We start from the raw sequence: 17,457 nt of genomic DNA, 5'->3' as shown, positions 1-17,457 counted from the left end.
ATCTGACGACGAATATGACAAATCTCTCGAAAGTATTATGAAAGGAACGACAACTAACTGCAAAATGAATGTGGTATGAGGCAATTACCAAAGAGTACACTTCATGAACTGCATATTAAGTACAGCACAAAGTAAGAAGAATGTGTTTCTTTTTTAAATCCGTAATTTTCGACGTGATTCTTAACGAAAGTGTTTTGTTTTTGCAACTAAACAGATGATAAGAAATAACTTTCTAATTGGGTGATGTAGTTTGATAAGATTAATTTAAGCACTAGAATTTCTAACACAATGTTCGTTTATTTAGCTTAACCTATATTTTTCATTGTATTTTAAATCTACAGCTATCAAACGATAAATAATGACTTCGAAAAAGTTTCGTAAAAAACACCTGGCGAAATTATCTCTGCAATATCCAGGGCTGGACTTAGATTTTTATGGTGCTAAGCCATAATATGTAACAGATCCTTCTCCTCTACCAAATAATGACACACGTAAATATATGACACCATATGGAGCTTGTTTAGATTATGTACAAATTGGGCCCTGCCCAAAACAATACAAGGGTACAGTACATAACAATATACTGTTAGTAAATGAATGTTTAAATTATAAAACATATATTATTTATCTTATAAAATTAAAATATTTATGCTGTTTAGAGATTTAGATTCATAACTGCAACCTTTTAAAAGTTATCTAAAGCAACTGTTAAGCAATTAGATTTTCAAGCACTTGTACTTGACATCAAAGAATTGCAAACAAAATTACAGAAAAATAATAATATTGTTATTTTATATTTTAAAAATTCTCTTAAAAGATAAAAATTGAAAGAAAATTAAAAAAAAAGACTTAATCAAACTACAATTAACTTATTAAAAATGACTTACGTTTTATGTTATTTTTTTTACCATATTTATTTTTCTAACACTGTTTCATTTACTCTTTTGCATGAGCATATAACTTTACAGGTAAAAATGTCAGGTAAAAAAAATATCTTGAAAGATCAAAATAATCTTTAATGAACGAATAATGGATTAAAAGATGTAAGAAATGTCAAAGAGAGTCAAAGGACTTATATCAAAACGGGAATTACATATATATAAAAAAAAACAGATACTTTAATTTTTAAATTAATGATGATAAAATGTTAATAAGAAAATTATAGAGAAAAGAAAAATTAATAAAATGCTTGAATGTCTTATTTAATGAACGTATAAGATCAAAAGAATAGTAGAAAAGCAACAAGAAACAAACATTGATTAAAGTTATCAAGTACCTAATAAGGAAAAATTTTTATTCTTGATAATATTTTATTTGTATCCAGAGAAAAAAGCAATAATAGCATTATAAATAATCCACAAAAATGTCGATAAATACTATCATGTAGAAAACAGAATGAAGAAGTTAAAATAGACTTTTTAATCTCTTTAAAATTTTTATATGATCGTCCTTTTTTGATTCTTTATTTTTATAATTTTATATCAGTAAACAAATGATCAAAACTTCACAAATTCTTCCAGCTTCCCGATGCATTACAACATTATTAAAACATCTTTTTCATTTCAAAAATTCTTATTTCTATTTTCTTAATGTAGTTTTCACTTCTTCCAATGTTTATACTGACATCAATCCGCTTTATATATTTATATATCAGATAATGTTTTCTTAACAACCAGTAATTTTGTTTACATCTATATATTTCTCCTCTGCTAGTACTGTATACAAAAACTAAAAGTTGATATAAGATAAATTCTGCAATTATATCATAATTTATAATGGTTAAATGCAAAGCTTTATTTTATATATAAGATAACTGAATTATAAGATAAATTATAACTGAATATATAAATAACCTTAATTATTATCACTACATATATTGAAGCCATAACTATAATATGAAGCAGAATAAATAAATTTAATAACCTTTTAAAGTAGATACTATACACTACCTTTATACCAATGAATAAAAAAGTTTAATATTTTCAAAATGTTAAAAATATTTAAATTTATGACTTAACATACCACTAAATCTATACTTCGGACCCACTTGACGAATCTCTGATTAGTCCATACGAGGGGATCGACATCCATATTTTCACTGTGAGACCTCCTTTGCGATAAAATCTGAAATTATTTTCAATTTCATACTGTATCGAATATAATATACAATAATTGTAAATATTTATAATTTGTAAGTATTTAAAGTATTTAAAATTTATTTATAATCTACAAGACTTATGAACTTTGAACTTTTTTAATCTTTAAAATATACTTACTTTCATTGCAAGAATAAATATTTTGAAATGATAAAAAATTTTCTATTTAAATTAAATTCAATTCAATTCAAATCAATTTATTAATGAAAGGTTTTTAAACTTAAATACATATATATATATATATTTTTTTATTATATTGTCATCAAAAAAGTCATTAACGTTTCTAAAAATAAATGAAAGAAATTATTACTAACTTGTCTATCAAATTTAACCATCCTCAAAAGCTGAATTCCATGCATTATGCTAACTTGATGAAATTTTCTTGTTACTCCCAAATACTTTTCCAAATCTTTTTTCGTTAATGTATCTAACACTCTTCCATCTATTAGTTGTACCGTGAAGTTATCCACGTAACAAGATAATCCTAAACTCGGTAACCATTCCTCGGCTATCCACGTATGGGTAAGAAGACATATCTTGGGATATAAACTATAACAAATGCGTATTGTTCAGATAAATATTTATAAATTTGCCTTTATTTCTTCCCATCAAATACGTTTCCTTTATTTCTTTACCATTTATATTAAAGATTGTAGATAAAATATTAACAAGCTTAAAAAATTAATCTTACCAAAGAGATGGTTCTCTATGCTCTTCAATTGCTAGCCTAAGTTTTCTTCTGTGTACAATATTTGTAATTCCTAAACCAGTTTCTAATTCAGGATCAGATAATTCTAACAATACCTAAAAAATTGATGCAAACAATCTATTCAATGTATAATAATAATAATTTAAAACTAATAAAAAAAAATGCTAAAAATATTTATTAAATTATTATTTATATCTAAACATTTTTAAAATGTATATAAATGTGTAGCATTCATTCTATGTTAATATGATGTCTAGTTGAACTGGTAAGTAAATATATTGCTAGAATTATCAATAAAATATGTGTAGTGGCACAAAGTTTTGTTATTTTAAAATTATGGTGGGATCAACCACTTAACATCTGTTTTGTCTCATGACTCGCATGTTTATGTAACATCCTAGCATTTATTTTATATTAATAATATTTAAACAAAATAAAGTTGCCAACATAAAATTTCCAAAGCATCCATTATAAAGTTGCCAGAAAAAAATATATTTCACTTCTTAATTGTCAACATATCTGTGACCTTGCACCTATATTTGACATTGTAAATAAATTATTTTCCATTGTCTAACTGTAATAACCTAACCAATCTTTCAAAAATTAACTTTTTTTTTCTTTTTCAATGCAAACAACAATCCACTTAAAATACCTTTCCACTTTTAATATTTTCTGCACACATGGCTCCATACTGAGGCATTCCTAAACTGACTTCTAGCCAGGCCAATACTGTACTGGCTTTCCATCTTTCCATAGGAGTACCCTGAGCTTCTTCTAATAGTTTCAGTTTTTCCATATAACTTTCTTCCGTTAGGGGACTGGCACATAAACTACTTTGCGGAGACCAAGACGAGCGCTGATCACCTGAAAACGATTCCGACACTAAAAACTGAACTTTATAAAGCCGGTAACCTCTCTAAAACGGAGTACAAAAATACAACTTTCTGATCATAAAAAATATAACATCTACTAGATGACTTACTATCGGCGGTAGATTCTATCGATTTTCTCTGACGTCCCCTGGCAAAAACTCTAGATATAGAGCCCCAGGTTCCTTTTCCTTCTCTTCTCTTACGACTTTTTTTCGTGCTGCAATCCGATCCTCCACTGCTATTATATATTTCTTCGGCCGACTGAGATAAACCGGGAAGATTTGGTCTGTGACAATCTCTTGCTGTATTTGATACTGGGCGGAAAAAAACGAATACAGTTAACGACAATTAAATTGAATTAAAAGATATCACAAAAGAAGAAAAAATGAGGGGGGGGGAAGAATCTATTGTTCACTCACAGACGTGGCTAGGACTAGCATCGCTATCTACAGTGATAGTGGGAGTACCAGCACAGGACGATGAAGTAGTGGGATCGGAACCAGGTGTAGGAGTAGCAGCATTGCTACCATCTCTACCATTCGGAATGTGTGTGGATGCCGTACTTGGACTGTGATAACCATTCGACCGATACGTTCGACTACTGTCTAAATCGGACATGTAACCGAGTCTTTCCCGCACCTAATAAATTGGCATTTAAGTAAAATAACACAAATTACATTTTTTTTCTTTTTTCTCCGTAGATATCAGCAATTACCGAATTTAATTCTTCTTGCATCTGTTTAATTTGTGCTTCTTTTAAACCCAATTGTGCACATAGAGCCACGGATCGCTCGGCTTCGTCTCTGGCATGTTTCAATATGTTCCACTTTTCTCTTTCCGTATCTTCTCGTTCTCTTACAAGCTAAAAGTTAAGAAAATTGTCTTACGTAAAGAAAATATTTAAAATATTTTTTAATCTAATTTGCTACTTAGTTAATTTCGGGAACTCTTTAAACCTAAACTGATGGAATAAAAGCGCGAAACGACTAATTTATCTTACAATTTGCGACTATTAACGAGCCGTATCTTATAATGAATCTAGAAAATAATCAAAATTTAATTAAAAATGCGCCAGACTAGCGAAAGAACACGTTAATCCACTATAATCTTATACGGTAAAGTAGCGTATTTATCTATAGTTTTATCAAATTTATATTGGAGCATATTAAAATTACCCACGCCGCCATAATTAATAACTATCAAGTCATTAAGCTCACGGAGACTGACTTGTTTGAGATTTTTATCGCTGTCCTTCATCTTCTGTTCGTAACTTCGAATAAAGTCTCTGAGTTCCCTTTCCTTCTCTTCTAAAGTACCGTAAAGTTGTTTCATTTGGTTTAATAGATCAAATTTCTCGGCTTTTAACCGTTTACGATCTTGCTTGAGCGCTGCAGAAAAATATCAATGTCATTAATCGTTACTTTTTTTTGAAGATTTCTCTGAAATATTCCGAGAGAAAAAAACAGTCATTTTGCTTCGATGAAAGTGTAATTAAAATTAATTGCATCGATTCTATGAGAAATTTTTGTTTGGAATTTACCTGCTAAAGCCTCCCTTGCGTGTTTCAAATCCGTTTCTAGTTGCTGTAGCTGGGGTTTTAAGTTGTTTTCTCCGGATTCTGTTTGATTTTTGAAGAGTTTAAGTTCCTCGACTTCTTTCTGGAGATTTAGATTGTGTTCCATCAACTTTTCGTTTTGTTCTTGTAACTGGGCCAGCGTATGTTCTAATTGATTGGCATCGTCGTGGGTACAATCTGAAACGACGTGCATTTTTATCATAAATTATAATACGTGTATGAATTTTAATGATGATGTAGTTAGCTGACACTAATATTTTAACCGCATAATCGGTAATTTGTTAGAAAAATCCGTAAGTTCATCCCGATGGAAGAAGGAAGAGCGAGTTTATCTATAAAGAAATTAATCGATTCACAACAGAGCTTGCACATATACATTTTTTACAAGATTTCAACTAATTCTTTCCTCGTCTCCAAGTTTAAAATTAAATTTTTATTTAGGATGGTGGCTTTTAAAGGATTTCCTCCTAGAAAACTTCAAAGAACTCATTAAAAGTCAATAATAATAAAAGATAGAAAAGAATCTTTCGACATTATCACTAAACCAAAAATATTACCTATTCAATTAAATATATATTTAATAAATTAAAATAGGAAATAGAGTAACTGACACTAATAATGCGTTACTAGGTTATTCTCAATGGAAGATATATATTAAGGGTAATCAATAATGTCGCTGCGACACCGGCTGCATCTTGAATAATAGATCAGTTGTGTGAGTGGAAACTAAATACCTCGGGTGGTCTGTTACCTTAGTAACAACTATTCGAGGGAAGTCTCTTTAAACAATTGGATGATTTTGGAGTAAGTAAAAATATAAAAATGACTTACCTAAATGAGTAGCGTAATTGATGCCGTCGTGATTAATGTCGGTCGCATATACATAAAAATAACAGATTTTAAACCGTTACAATTATATTTACCAGCATAAAACATCGATTGATGTCTTCCCTTTTAAAAATATATTCGATTTCCTATCTCACTTCGAAAAATTAGTGGCCCGGTATCGCAGTAAAGTTTGATTTATAATCGCCCATAAAACATTTTTCTCCAAGTTTCCTATATATATATATATATATATTTTCCTCCCTCCTAGGACAACAGTTACGACCGCGCGAGTATAAAAAATTGATGGGATTTTTAGTCAGTTGCGAAAATGAATTCGTGGAGAATATGAGCGTAAGATGATTCGAAAAGAGGAGCTTTTTAAAATAAACATGTAATTCGGATGACTTTTCTATTATTAAAGTTTTCGTTCGACTCATTACAATTATTATTCGACAAGATATTAATTATAAAGCAGTAACGACCGACTGGAGCTGTTTTCCACTACGAACCATTACTGTAAATGGCAATATGGCAATTACCTTAATTATAATCGCCACGTAAAAGAATAACGACGAAAACAAACGATTAAAAAACATGTTTAAGACAGAATATAAACGTCTTAGTTACTAAAACACTGGACAAAATGATTATTATAAAGTAGCAGCAGCAGCAGCAGCAGCAGCACCGGGCGACAATTGTTTCTTGTTTTTTTTTCCTCTTATTAATATATTATTCATTCTTCTGTTGATTATTGATAGCTTCATTCAGAGAATGTCTGCCTTTATATAAAATTGGAAAGGGGAAAAATCCATTTATTATTTAACTCTCCGTTCCGGGGGTAAAATCGATTTCAAAAGTTCATTCCAATCTTCCCACAAAGTTGCAGAATAATAGAGCATGTAATATTTGGTGAACAGAGTAATGTAAGAATATGTACACAGACTTACGCAACTAAAATTCTTCCCAGATAGAGAAATGTTTGAGGAAAAAAGAAGAGACACGCTTAATTAACTATACTCTGTATCCAGTGGAGCGGAGTATATAAGGTTATTGAAAGTAGGTCTCGACCCATGCTCGAGAATCCTAAATACCTTTTAACAGTAGCATATTCAAGACTTGTGTAGATAATATTTAAATTCGATCATCTTCAAAATTGATATCTATAACTTAAGTAGGAGGAAGAGGGAATTTAAAATCGACGAGCGGTTAAGGCGAGCACGACTTTTCTATCAAACTTGTTACGTGGTCTAACTTAAAATCTTAGCGGTTATTAATCTTTCGGGTTAAGTACACATTCTAGAACAATTACGAGAGGGATGATTTTTAAATCTTTTCTTCTCGGACTAGTACGTTGCCATGGAAACGCATTGAGTACAGGTACAGCTCTCTACCAAACAACATAACTGGAGTGTATAGTCGATTGGATGTTATAACGCGCACAACAGACCGACAATTGGCACTATGTAGATGATGTAAAAACACAGATTTTATATTAAAAAGAAACAGAAAAAACATCAGTAAACAATAGAAATCGATTCGATTTACATTAATGATAAGAGTGTGAAACTTGGACTGGATGATGCTCCTGCCGGTAACAATTTAAACCATTTAAATCGTACCAAATTGTATCCTAACGTAGCGAGTTGTAGAATTTAATACAGTTATTAAATTGCAGGCCGGAAACTTTTTTCTAGATACGAGATATCGACTTCTCATCCGATTTAGTACGCTACTTAAAAAATAAAAAGCTAATTACTTCTGACTGGGAGAAGCGTGTTAGCTCTTTTCGACGTCGATTTACCAGTGAAATAATTTGCAGAAATGGCAAATTTGATATAAAAATTAAATTATCTTAATATAAATATTAACTCGATACGGTTCTTATTAAGAAATATAATTCGGTGAATCAAATCGAAAGCGACGTTTTGTTATAATCCAACTAGCGGAGTGTAAATTCCATTTGTTTGGTGGAATTTTTTTTATTTTTTTCTTTCGGGAAATGGTAGTTTTCCGTTGATAAAGAGCGCTCGTGTTTTTAATATTGTGGTATATGTGCTTAGAATACATTAAAGGGATTATCGAGAACGTTATTGTTACGTATAATGCACGTCCTTGTTTAAATACAAGAAATTTACAAAATATTTCCTTGGGTTTGCTATCATTACGGCTCGACGGGACTGTAAAATGATAAAGAAAAAGATTATCGATTTGTCAATCCTACGATTCTGATCAAAATTCCTTTTTATCGGGTCCGGAAGAATGACTGGAGGCCATTAAGGTACCAGTTTTTCTTGGTAAGGATCTACAGATTTGGTGCGTGGGATTTTTCCGGATTCTAGTTATACAAACCTACTTTACTCAAGATTTAATATTCTTTGGATCGAATCTATTAATGGTTGATGTATCTGCAGCGGTCATCACTCTCGATAAGTGATGCCTGGCATACATGGAAAAGGCAGAGAAGGAGAACACCTTTAAACGCCCATGCGCTCAATAGCTGGCATTTTGCCATCGTCAGCTATACTCTGGAGGGGAAATTAGAAACACTCAACGCTGAAACCAGGGGGAAAAAATGATCAGACCATTTGTGACAAGCCCTTTGTGCGACACACCTTGACTCGATCGTAGATCCCCTGACAATGCTTGATCTTTTTTCTAATGCGTAAAATGGGAGGTTTTTTCCATCCCAGGAGAATAACCTAAACAGTAGTTTGACCTTTCGGCTATTTCTGTTGTCTTCTAGGATTTATAAAGAGAATAATATATATACTTTTCGCCCATCCGATGCTAGTAGCGCTTAAAAAATATGTGGAAATAGTTTTAAAAAACTAATCGCTATCTGCTGTTATAAAATCTTTTCTATTAAAAGTAAAATACTTGATGAACGTCCTGTTAGTCCCATTAACTAACTGAAACTTTATTCTTCGAGATATTCTCGGTGCTATGCTGAAAACATTCTTCCTAAACCTTTTCTACCCGGCAGAGGGGATGTTTAAAAATGGCAATGTGAGTCGAAATGAATTGCATCTGTAAAACTCTACTTTCAACGTTAAAGAATTAAAACAGATCAACTTTTTCCAATGTTTTATTGTAAGCATTGCGAATAATTTAAATTCCTAATTTACTTAAATTTTTTTTGGGGGGGGAGAAAAATCAGTTGTATGATTAAGAAGTTGCAGAAAGAAAATGCCAACTCGTGAGTACTGAAGTGTCATCGAGATTCTTGTTTAAAATATAAATTGGCTGGACGACTCGAGAAAGGATGATCTGATAAGGATCCTTTAACCATAAGGATTAAAAAACAGGACAGGGAAAAAACAGAAGAAAACAAAAAAAGCAACTCTTCAGAAAGGAAAAACCTGACAACCATCGATTAGACCGAGAAAAAAAGAATTTTTAATTACTAGTATGATCGAAACTTATAATTTCGCATCATTACATAAAAAAATAAGAGATTCAATTAGTTTCTCTCGATTCTTTTCCCTTCCAAAATCAATATTCAACTTTGATATGACGGGGTGTCATCTGGCAGGACTACATACAATTTTAACAAAAATTACCACGTCAAGAAGCGGATTAAATAAAACCAATCGAAGCTTCTTATTAACGAAGGCATTGTAATTAACATTTGTGAGATAAAAAGATCGGTGTTTTAAAACAAATAACACCTCTATTCCTCAGTACAGAGACGTCGTGCAGTGCAGCCATTTTGACAGGTTTTTAACACATTTAAATGCTAATGGCCGGCTTTTGTAGAGTTTAAAACATTATTAAAAATCGAACGAGATAAAATTTACGAGATTTCCCGTCTGTATGTCAATGTGTCAACGACAGATGCCGGGGGATAAGAGAATTGGAAAAGAAGAGACACACACACTTACTTTTACATCTTTCGCATTTGGCATCGTTATCGGGTTGGTTATCTTGAGCAGAATCCTCCAAAATTGTCTGGGGTGAAGTACAGTTCGAATTGCTGTCCGATATTGTTTGCACGTTAGAATTAAGTTCGGCGCAACTGGTCGTGGTATTCGGAACTTCGACGTTTAACGGAACGCATGTAGTTAATATGTTACCGGCCATATCGCTGGTAGTGGGTTCGATAACGTCCCTTTCGATGCGACTAGCTATTGTCTTATTTTCTTCCATCATCTTTCGAAATTTTGCTTGAGCATCGAGCAAAAGTCGCCGCATGAGCGCCATCGACGACTTGAGGTTATCCCGTTGTTGATTCCAACCAGCGGTGGTATCATGGCAGATGTTGTCTTGTGATCGAACAGAAGAAGGTACGAGTTCGTAGGAATTCTGAGAAAAGATGAACTGCACAATTTGGTCGTTCAGGGAATCCAACGATTGGATAGCTGAAAATAGAATTTTCCCAATATCAGTATCGAAATCTACACTCTTTTCTTAACACATATATATAGATATAAACCACGAGAAGAAATTATTATTTTGTTGTTCTTTTAAAACTTAAAGGGATAACGGAACTAACTGTCCGGCTATTGTTCTTTATGGACTGGACAGGAAACCACTAGCCTTATCCTGTATACGGATGAGGAATAAATTGTCTCCGCCGTGACAACGTCGACTTAATTTATGGACGTGTTTATCACGTGATGGAGGCAAATCTACCAGCGGTTGTCTATTTTCGGAAACGGGACAGAAAATGGACGGGGGTGCATCGAATTGCAACAAAAATTTCCCGTTTTCTTTTTTCCCTTTTTTGTGGTTCTTGTTGCTATGACTACATCTCGGTAATCTCTCGGATGAATCGAGGGATATTAGTTTTTGCGGGGTCAATAACCTTTCTTCGCAAATACGGCTAACCGAGCACTTCTGCTTAAAGGAAGACACCGCCAATCATTTTCATATCTATGAGACCCATCTCGAAATCACGTGATTGATCCGGTCACGTGAACCGGTTGCCTAGGTAACTCGACATCAACAGAAAAAGTCCTAGAAGATGGCGAGGGGCCCCTCGCCCCCTTTTCTTTCCACTGGCGAAAACCCAAAACCTCGGTCGTCTGAAACTTAATTAATCCGGTGAAAAATACGAATATATACAAAAATCTTATTAAATTAACGGTTCCGTATGGTCTAGATTTAGGGGTGAAGGTACCGCACCGTTCTGTCTTCCGGTCGTATCGCGGGTAATGGGAACTTCAGTCTATTGTTACAGTCACAGGAAATGCGTCAGAGCATCATTTGTATTCGCTTTATGAATTCGGGAGTCAAATAATCTGGGAAGACACGTGAGAGTGCCCATAAAGAGATTATAGTGCCGACACGTGTCCGCTTTCCGTTCAGGTAGAGCTTCCAGATTAATTTTTAATACCATACGCTAGATTTCATCAGCGTTTTCTGGCATTTCGTCCACGAAACTCAATAAAACCGGTACAAAATTCGATATTAACGTGTGCCCGGTTAAATTCTCCAACGGCCTTCGGTACAAAAAAAGAAAAAAATGGGGTAGAGATTGATATTTTATCCGTAATAAAAGGGGGAAGAAAAAAATGCCGAAGGACGTGTCCATCTGGTTGGAATTTCGGAACTCGAGACGAAGCTTCGCTGCCAAACACGCGGCTGGATGGCGGAAAAACAGAGAGAAAGGTGGTTTTGCGAAATTCAATTATTGAAATTTTTCCAAGAAGAAGAAGAAAAAAGTCCATTTAATCAATTACCGGGAATCGCGGCCACCCTAATTTCGGGTGGCGAACACCGAGAGCGATGGGAGGAAAAGTCGCGTTTTTCTGCTTAATTATGCAAGCATTATCGGGGGAGGGAGAGAAGTTAATGGTTATCGAGCGTCGGGGGCGAAAACTTTTGATAAATCTGTGAGGAAAAAAAAAGAATTTAAAAATAAAACCTCTATCATCCCACACACATACACACACAAAACGATCCGACTCCGCAACCAAGTCGATGCGGTACTTCCAACAATCAATAACAGTCTGGACTTAAACGTAGGACGGAATGTTGCCCCCTTAAAACAGTTGTTTAAGCGTCGGTAGGCGACATTCCTCTACTCCCGATTTTAAGGGGCCGAGGCATCGATATTAATCAGGATTTTAAACACTCTTACCTGTTATTTTACAGATCACGTGTAATTTATATCCCGCACAAAACCGCCTTTCCAATAGATAGTTTATCCGTCAGACAGACATGGTGGCGCTTAGCCAACTACTGGGTTGGCAGCACTGAGTCGACCAACAACCGGGCGGGCGAATCCATTGGAGCGCGGGAGATGACGTACGGGAGGAGAAGCGAAGTTTTTTGGGGATCTGATATAAGGTTAGGGTTGAGGGGCGACGTAAGCATTTTTTTTTCCTTCTTCCATACTATAAATAATCGCTCATCCGGCTTGGAACCCCGCCTAGGTGTTTTTTTCTTTTTGTCATGACAGCAACGTGGGAACCTCCCGTCTGGATGGCAACACTCTAAAAGAAGAACGCGTTGGTTTATTAAAGCGAACTTCGGTGTAATGCCATCTATTGTTGATCCTCGGTACTAGAGGGGTGGATGTGGAAGGAGCCGGCTCCTGTTTTTTTTTTTTTTTAATCCGCCGTCGATCGGAATTTTCGACGTGACCTTTGACCGAGTTATTCGGTTTTGGCAGTTAACTAATTACCGGCTTTTTACGCTTCGACTTTAACCTTGGATCTACCGGGGAATTTCTATGAGCGATGGTTGTAAACGGACCAAAAATGATGAAAAATTCGACCCCGTTCGTACCGAAGGTTACAGGTCGGGTGATTTTAGTCAAACCAGTTCCACCACACGTTTTCACTATTAAACATCGCAAATGGAAAGCGAAGCGGCGCGATTCGTGACTCGACATTGTTTTGACTTCTTTTGTTCTGTTAACGAACACACGAACGAAATAACCCGAACACCGGAGAGAAAAAATAATAATAAATAAATAAGAAAATAAATAAACAGTGCAAATGCTGATGGCTTCCTTCCACTTTCCATTGTCGACCTTAATGATATCTACTTCCACTCCATCACTACTTAACAATGATTTTTTTTGTGTTTTAAGTTTATTTTCGGGGATATTCGAACAATTTATAATCACGGACACGGCAAAGAACAGTCAAACGACTGCAACAAAACGTCGCACAGTTGCACAGAAGGGTGATCGATTTATCCTACTGTAACTATACGCAATCATTAACAATCATACAAATAGGTAACTATGTTTTTATATAGATTTTGGGATTATTAACTCTAAACAATTATTAAATTCGTAAATATATTAAAGTACCGACACGAGGATAAAGTCTATTATTATTTAAACAACCGTAAACAAAAACAATGTTTCGATGTTTACGTCTATTTATAGAACTAGCCTGATAAAAAATTTAATAATAATGTTTTTTAATAATATATTATGTTGTAAAATTAAATTATTTAAGCTTTTTCAGAATATAAAACTTTAAACAATTAGGTTACTGTGGAAATAGTTAAAATTATCCTTTCCGTCGGATAAAAATATATATCCAGAGCAACAATTTTTCAGTTCACGAGTGAAATAATCATCTCATCATATATATAAACCAGTCGACGGAGTGTATCCTCTATAGGAGGGGTGCATTTCACGTTCCTGACAGGTAAAAGAACACTAAACCGAGTATGGCCCGAGGGAGAAGGTGATTCGTGACCATCTGTCCCCCTGTCTACCACCTGTTGTCGTTGGTAAAAATTAACAAAGAAAGACTAATTACGACGTGCTTTAATGGTTCTAGAAGACCACATTACAACCCGATGAAAAGAACTTGTCACTATTAAAAATGGTCAATTTAAAGGATAGAATCCAACGAAGAGAAGTCGGTACTTTCTATTATCTGCGTCACGTTCAATCAGCTCTCCATCAGCGATTTCATTAAGTACCTGCCAAAATTGGCAGAAATCGTACAAAATAAGCGATCAATTACTTTAAAAAAGTACGAAGTTTTATTAAAAGTTTTCTTCTATCAAACTATTTATTACATTATATATATATGGTTGGGCGTTAAAACAATGCACAGTCAACCCGATTTTAATCTTCATGGACGGAAAAAAAAGGTACAAAATCGAACATAAACTCGACAGCTCGACACGCAAACGATGGCGACTTATACCAGACAGGAAGTGGAATTGAACAGACGGTTTTAGTAACTTTTCCCCACCCCAAAATTACGATACGCGTCCCAAAAGGGAGGGAGAAGAGGGAGGATAACCAGTCACGTGATCCCATAATACTTTTGTATTGACCCGAGGGTCGCCGGGTCTGACGCCCGCACCCACCCAATTAAGAATGTTAACATCCAAACTCCCACGAATAAGAAAAAACGTATCGTCAAAATTTTCAAATTGTCGACAACCCACGTTCGATTGTTACCGGTAAAAAAGTACGATAAGAATCTACGATCGAGAGGTTCCTCCTCAAAAATAATGAAGTCATTTAGTTGTAAATAAAGCGGAGGAGAGGCTACAAATTCTTGTACAGGATATATCACCAGAAAAGAACGATAAAATACCAACATTTCAAATGGGTAAATGAAGGGCATTACGAGAAACCCATAGAGCAAACGGGATTTACAATCGGTTTCGGGGGAAATTTAGAATTATTCTTCGAGTGTTTTACTTTTCTGGACGGGAAGAAAAGGGTATATATTTTTTTTCTTTACCCAAAAAAATACAAATTTCCATTCGTTCGAGCGTGAACTATAGGTAAAGATTTTACTAAACAGTTGGTTAAAAGAGCGTAGCTCATTTCACTGATCCGAGACAACCATAGAATATTTCCGGCAGTTAGAACAAAGCGGTTAACAAAACTCTCATTTGCATAATTCTAACGATCGTAAAATTCGAAATTATCCGATTTATCTTCTCTTTAATTAAAAATATGCGAAGAAAAATATTACATCGCAATTATTATTATCACCCTCCATCTCTTGAAAAGTTTCCGTCTGAAAGAATCTACCACGCGCCCGCCTTATCTTACTCTTCCGTGATTAAACGCTGCGATCTTCATTTAAAAGAAAGAAAACAAAATACTCCTTTCATCTTAAGGCAGAAAACAGGGGACAAAAAAAAATGGAGGAATGCTTTATTAAACTTCGTTTCTTTGTCGGCAGATGGAGCGCGAGTAACATAGGCATTTGAATATTGCATCGGCGTAATATTACACAACGCGATCGATAGAATAAATAAAATACTATTTATGGGATTTAAATACCGTAGAATCGTAGGTAAGACGAGTTATTTCTCCGAGGAGACGGCGTTAAGGTCATTGAATACGAGGTATTTGACCAAAACCCGACATCGATGACGTCAACTTTCGAGTCCCCGGTCAGTCACCTGTCCGGAGAATTCGCCAGTCGCGTGTCAAATGACAAATGTCTGTAATTACAACGGCTTTATCGCGCTACTTCCGCGGTGGTTCCATCTACGAGAGGGAAGGGAGGAAAAAAAAAGAATAAAATAAAAAAAATAATCGAACTTTCAAACGAGGAAATCAAAAATGAGAGAGGTGGCACACACGCACCTGCGGTCATTAAAACTATGACCAGTGATCGACACGAAAGAATCGCGTCGATACTAAATGGTCCCCCCACCGGTTTGGATCGGGATTCAATGTCAAAAAGCGGGATTAATAATGGTTTTCTCTTTGTACAAAAGTCATGCTACCGGACCATTACCCATTCCATATTTTATCGCAAAAGAAAAAGTCCATCTTAGGCATGAATGCATTATTGAACTTTGTATCTGTATCGAAAATGGACTCGGGTCAGTTACGAACCGAATGACTCACTTCTTCGACATTAATAATAAACGTGACAATTAAATTCTCTACTGTATGTAACATTATGAATGACCAATTAAGGCAATTAAGAGTCGTTTTCTCCGTCGTCCTAGCAGATGGCCAAACGAAATTCTCCATTATGACTACGTTAATTCCGGTCAGTAGGGGCGAAGTTCGTAGGGGATCGTGTTTACTAGCTTCTAATTCGCATTACTCATCGTGTGTCGGCTTTCTCGCTCTCGATTATCCGTCCGCACCGGTTAATCTTTGTACTCTTTTTTCAAATGAGAAACGTGTAATTTCACGTTTATAAATTAACTCGTTCGGATTACACTTTTACGATGTAATTTTCGAAACACCTTTAACTCCATTAACACAAATTACATTTGGGAAATAAAAAAAAATGATTAAAAATATGGAATTAATTCGTAGAAAAACAATTTATTTTCCATTAAATCGCCATATTTATAGAAACAAATATTGATATCGATCGATGATTTCTATCGTTGTTTCTAGACGATGATTAAAAGTAACAATTCTAATAAGTCTACTGATAAGATTAATCTACTTTAAAATGTTTAGAATATTTATTTTATAAATAATTTTCGAGCTTTAAAACTTTTAAAACAAGACATTTACAGAATAAACATGTTGCACCTGCCGCACCCGAAGCGTGAAACAGCTGCCTTTCCATCAACGCGATTCTCTAATATTCTTCTTCCGCAGATAGATTATAATTTGTGTTTTTCGCTTTAAAAAAGTCTAGTATTATTGTTTTTTTTTTTAAAGTTTACTACATATTTGTAAGCGAAAACTTTACATAGAAGTGATATTCAACCGTTACCATTTATCAAATCTCGGCGCGAGTTAGTCGATTTGAAATCCATCACATCCATATCTGGACGGTCTTCAATCACTCCTTTCAGTCCGTGTCAAAGTATTCCCACTCTTCCGTCTTTCGTAGATAGCAATGAACGATTGCCTTCTATCGGAATATCATCAAAAACCGCATTCCTCGCGAAGAATTTACAGCAAAACACGAATTTGTTTTTCACGCCGCTCATTAATTTCTTCGGCAAATTAGGCAAGTATCTATAAAACGAACGGAGCGAGAAGAGCCAATGAGAGTCAGAAATTCTCATTACTAAGAATGGACGACGGGGGATGTCAGGTAAATGGTCTCTATCTTAATGGTAAACTGTTTCTAAGAGAGTCTCTCGTCCGACCCTCCTGCGGTTCTCTGCATCTCACAAAAGTAATCTTGTTAGTTCACTCGAAATTTTCCTTTAAATCGATCGAGTGTTCGTGATGATATTCGACATCTCGGTATCTTGACGTGTACTCGAAAAGTGCCAGGAAATAATTAAAGAATAAGCGGAAGGGTAAATCGAAACTTATCAGTAACGGTACTTTTGTTTTGGGTTTGGCGTAAGTTGAAAAAATAAATAGACAAATGTACAAATTAAGTTGGTATATATTAATAAAAGAAAAAACTGCGAGTAACTTCAAGGACTAATGACATCACAAGC

The 17,457-nt window shown here is 34.6% G+C and overlaps 1 protein-coding gene across 4 annotated transcripts in view; it reads right to left on the bottom strand.

Moving 5' to 3' along the window:
* The window catches only part of Liprin-gamma (liprin protein kazrin), a 34,612-nt gene that overhangs the window by 13,592 nt on the left and 3,563 nt on the right, over positions 1 to 17,457 (bottom strand). For 3 of the 4 annotated variants that reach the window (XM_067274315.1, XM_067274316.1, XM_067274317.1), the window contains exons 2-11: positions 10,023 to 10,499; positions 5,278 to 5,490; positions 4,965 to 5,125; positions 4,453 to 4,599; positions 4,157 to 4,376; positions 3,848 to 4,051; positions 3,518 to 3,729; positions 2,848 to 2,960; positions 2,471 to 2,705; positions 2,023 to 2,124 (exon numbers count right to left, since the gene is read on the bottom strand). In XM_067274315.1, the coding sequence (XP_067130416.1) occupies positions 2,023 to 2,124; positions 2,471 to 2,705; positions 2,848 to 2,960; positions 3,518 to 3,729; positions 3,848 to 4,051; positions 4,157 to 4,376; positions 4,453 to 4,599; positions 4,965 to 5,125; positions 5,278 to 5,490; positions 10,023 to 10,499 (2,084 nt within the window). Of the gene's footprint in view, positions 1 to 2,022; positions 2,125 to 2,470; positions 2,706 to 2,847; positions 2,961 to 3,517; positions 3,730 to 3,847; positions 4,052 to 4,156; positions 4,377 to 4,452; positions 4,600 to 4,964; positions 5,126 to 5,277; positions 5,491 to 10,022; positions 10,500 to 12,223; positions 12,373 to 17,457 lie in introns of those variants that run through there. The other variant, XM_067274318.1, reaches the window with a different exon arrangement.

The sequence above is a fragment of the Centruroides vittatus genome, unplaced genomic scaffold, assembly GCF_030686945.1.
Source record: "Centruroides vittatus isolate TY-2023 unplaced genomic scaffold, ASM3068694v2 contig_546, whole genome shotgun sequence".
NCBI classification, from domain to species: domain Eukaryota; kingdom Metazoa; phylum Arthropoda; class Arachnida; order Scorpiones; family Buthidae; genus Centruroides; species Centruroides vittatus.
The sequence above is the reverse complement of the archived record's forward strand: the minus strand, read 5'-3'. Positions and strand labels throughout refer to the sequence as shown.